The sequence below is a fragment of the Nestor notabilis genome, unplaced genomic scaffold (assembly GCF_000696875.1).
Source record: "Nestor notabilis isolate BGI_N333 unplaced genomic scaffold, ASM69687v1 scaffold23202, whole genome shotgun sequence".
NCBI classification, from domain to species: domain Eukaryota; kingdom Metazoa; phylum Chordata; class Aves; order Psittaciformes; family Psittacidae; genus Nestor; species Nestor notabilis.
In genome coordinates, this window is record NW_009920056.1 from 7,335 (window position 1) to 9,932 (window position 2,598).

At 58.7% G+C, this 2,598-nt stretch overlaps 1 protein-coding gene across 3 annotated transcripts in view; it reads left to right on the plus strand.

Moving 5' to 3' along the window:
* Window positions 1-771: 771 nt before the first annotated feature.
* LOC104402607 (syntaxin-binding protein 1) overlaps window positions 772-2,598 on the plus strand; it is a 9,993-nt gene continuing 8,166 nt past the window's right edge. For all 3 annotated transcript variants that reach the window (XM_010010519.1, XM_010010518.1, XM_010010517.1), the window contains exons 1-5: window positions 772-816; window positions 1,008-1,089; window positions 1,744-1,820; window positions 2,017-2,095; window positions 2,186-2,289. In XM_010010519.1, coding sequence (XP_010008821.1) covers window positions 772-816; window positions 1,008-1,089; window positions 1,744-1,820; window positions 2,017-2,095; window positions 2,186-2,289 — 387 coding nt within the window. The remainder of the gene's footprint in view (window positions 817-1,007; window positions 1,090-1,743; window positions 1,821-2,016; window positions 2,096-2,185; window positions 2,290-2,598) is intronic.

Genomic DNA, 2,598 nt, shown 5'->3' on the forward strand with positions numbered 1-2,598 from the left:
TGCAAGGGGTGATGCTTCGTACACCCGGGTACAAAAGGGACCTTCAGGGTTCTGGGGGCACCTCAGCTGCCCCAGTGCAGATGTTTGGCAGCGCATGTGTCTGGCAGGAGGGCAGATACTGATTCTAGCAAGGCTTGAAACCCCCTATCCCACAATCCAGCCCCACAAATGACACCCTGGTCCCCACTGCACCCCACTCCTCACATGGCCTTAACCTGCACCCCACAGGGAGCAGCCCCAGTGGCACCCCATGGCATGTGGGTGCAAGGCGGCCATAGGGCCGAGGGGTGTGGGGAGACCCCCGGGTGCTGCTGTCCCTGCTGGTTGCATAAGCATGGCAGGCGCGGGAGGTGGAATGGGATTTGGGGGATTACAAGGACCAGGCTGAGGCCGCTTGAGTCTTGTTTCTAAAAGGAGCTCTTAAGCCTTTGTTGTTTTTCTGGTGCTTCAGATTAGGGCTGAGACATGGGGGGGCGGCCCCCAGGCTCCCCAGAGGGACCCCCCAACAACGCTCCCATACCTCCCCACTGCTGTGGGCTCTGATATTAGTGCCAAACATGAGATAGAAACAGGGCTGGGGGTGACAAGCTCTCCCTAGATACCCCAAACCTATCCCCATCTCCTGCCACATCCCTAGGAAATGTGCTGGGGAGTGGGGCTCACCGTGGGTTGGGGGTTCAGTGCCCCCCATGCTGCTGTCAGCAGGCCTGGGGTGCTACAGGGGGGACTTGGGGTGCTCACCTGCCCTGTGCTCCTTCTTTTGCAGAGATTATGCACGATGTGATCCGGAAAGTGAAGAAGAAGGGAGAATGGAAGGTGAGCATCAACCCCTGAGTGAGGGACAGGAGAGGAGGAGGGTGCGGAGGAGGAAGCAGGGGGTAGGTGCAGGCAGGGAGCCCCCAGGGATGGGGAAGGGATGAGGAAGGAATGGGAAAAAGATGAGGAAGGGATGGGAGACAGCAGCTTGTGGCTGCCTTCTGTGCCCCAGCTCACAGCCCTCTCCGCAGGTGCTGGTGGTGGACCAGCTCAGCATGCGGATGCTCTCCTCCTGCTGCAAGATGACCGACATCATGACCGAGGGCATAACAAGTGAGTAACAAGCCCCTGGCCCAGCGAACCTCACTGTGGGAAAGGCAGAACCTCCCTCTTGGACCTGCAGATATCTCCAGGCTGGCACAAGCCAGTCCACCCATCCCCGTCCCACTTGGGATGGAAACACGCTACCTCCCGTTGCTCATGGACCACTGTCGTGGTGCCAGGCTGATGGTTCACAGCCTTTCTCCTCACCTGCTGGGGCTGGAGGAGCCCAAACACCTCATTTCCTCGTGGTATCTCAGTCTGAGGAGGAGACAAAGTATTATCTTATGTCACCCCTCTAAATAGCTCCCTGCCACACTCGGAAAGGAGAAGAACACCCTAGGCCATGCACCAGGAGGTTTGGGGCAGGGGTTTTGCCCCAGCCTGGGTACCACCAAAGCATCACCTACCCCAAGTGGTCCCCTCCAGTAGAGGGATGTGAGAATAACATAACCCACAGCAACAGCAGGATGGGAGCACACAGACGACTCCACTGGTCCACTGTGACCTTACCGGGCACATACACACAGCCCCATGGGTTGGAACTCTTGTGTGGGCAGTGCTGAGGGGCTGGGGACACAGAACGGTTTGGCAGGGTTGGTGGGATGTCCAACAACTCCTGCCCTCACCCATCCTTGCCATGGTTGTTGTTTTCCCCCTCTCCAGTTGTGGAAGACATCAACAAGCGCCGGGAGCCACTGCCCAGCCTGGAGGCTGTGTACCTCATTACCCCCTCCGAGAAGGTGAATACACAGCATGGGGCTGGGGAGGCAGTGGGATGCCCACACTGGGACACGTAACTGTGCCCGTAGGGAGCATCTTGGCTCCAGTGAGGCCAGTGGTGCAATGGAGCAGAGGCTTGGAGCATACCTCAGGGCAGGAGGGAGGATGCTGGTGCCACCCCTATGCCCAGCCCAGCTGGTCCCTTCTCTCTTGCAGTCCATCCACTCCCTCATCAACGACTTCAAGGATCCCCCCACCTCCAAGTACAGAGCTGCCCATGTCTTCTTCACTGACTGTGAGTACCTGGAGGGGAGGAAAGGTCCCTGGCACTAAAGACATGCAGGGACGGTGGGATGCTGAGCTCCTCCTCTCCCTCCCCTCACAGCCTGCCCCGACGCCCTCTTCAATGAGCTGGTGAAGTCCCGTGCTGCCAAGGTCATCAAGACCCTGACGGAGATCAACATTGCCTTCCTCCCTTCTGAGTCCCAGGTGAGGCTGGGCCAGGGGGCTCCAGCGTATGGGGCAGCCAAGGGATGCTCAGGGTCCTTCTCCAGCCTGTCAGGGTCTGTGTCCTCACACAGAAGCGTCACACTCCAGGCTGGCTCCTCAGTCCTTCCTCCCTGTCTCCTTTGATTACTTGTTGAGGTTGATCCGCTGTTGGGGATTTAGCAGCAAGCCTGAGTGAATGGAGACAGACGTGGGATGAGGGGGACAGGAGGGACAGATGGTGCCAGACCTGCTGGGGCCATTAACTGTTCAAGCCTCAGTGTTTCTGGGGAGACAGACGGGGGGAAGACA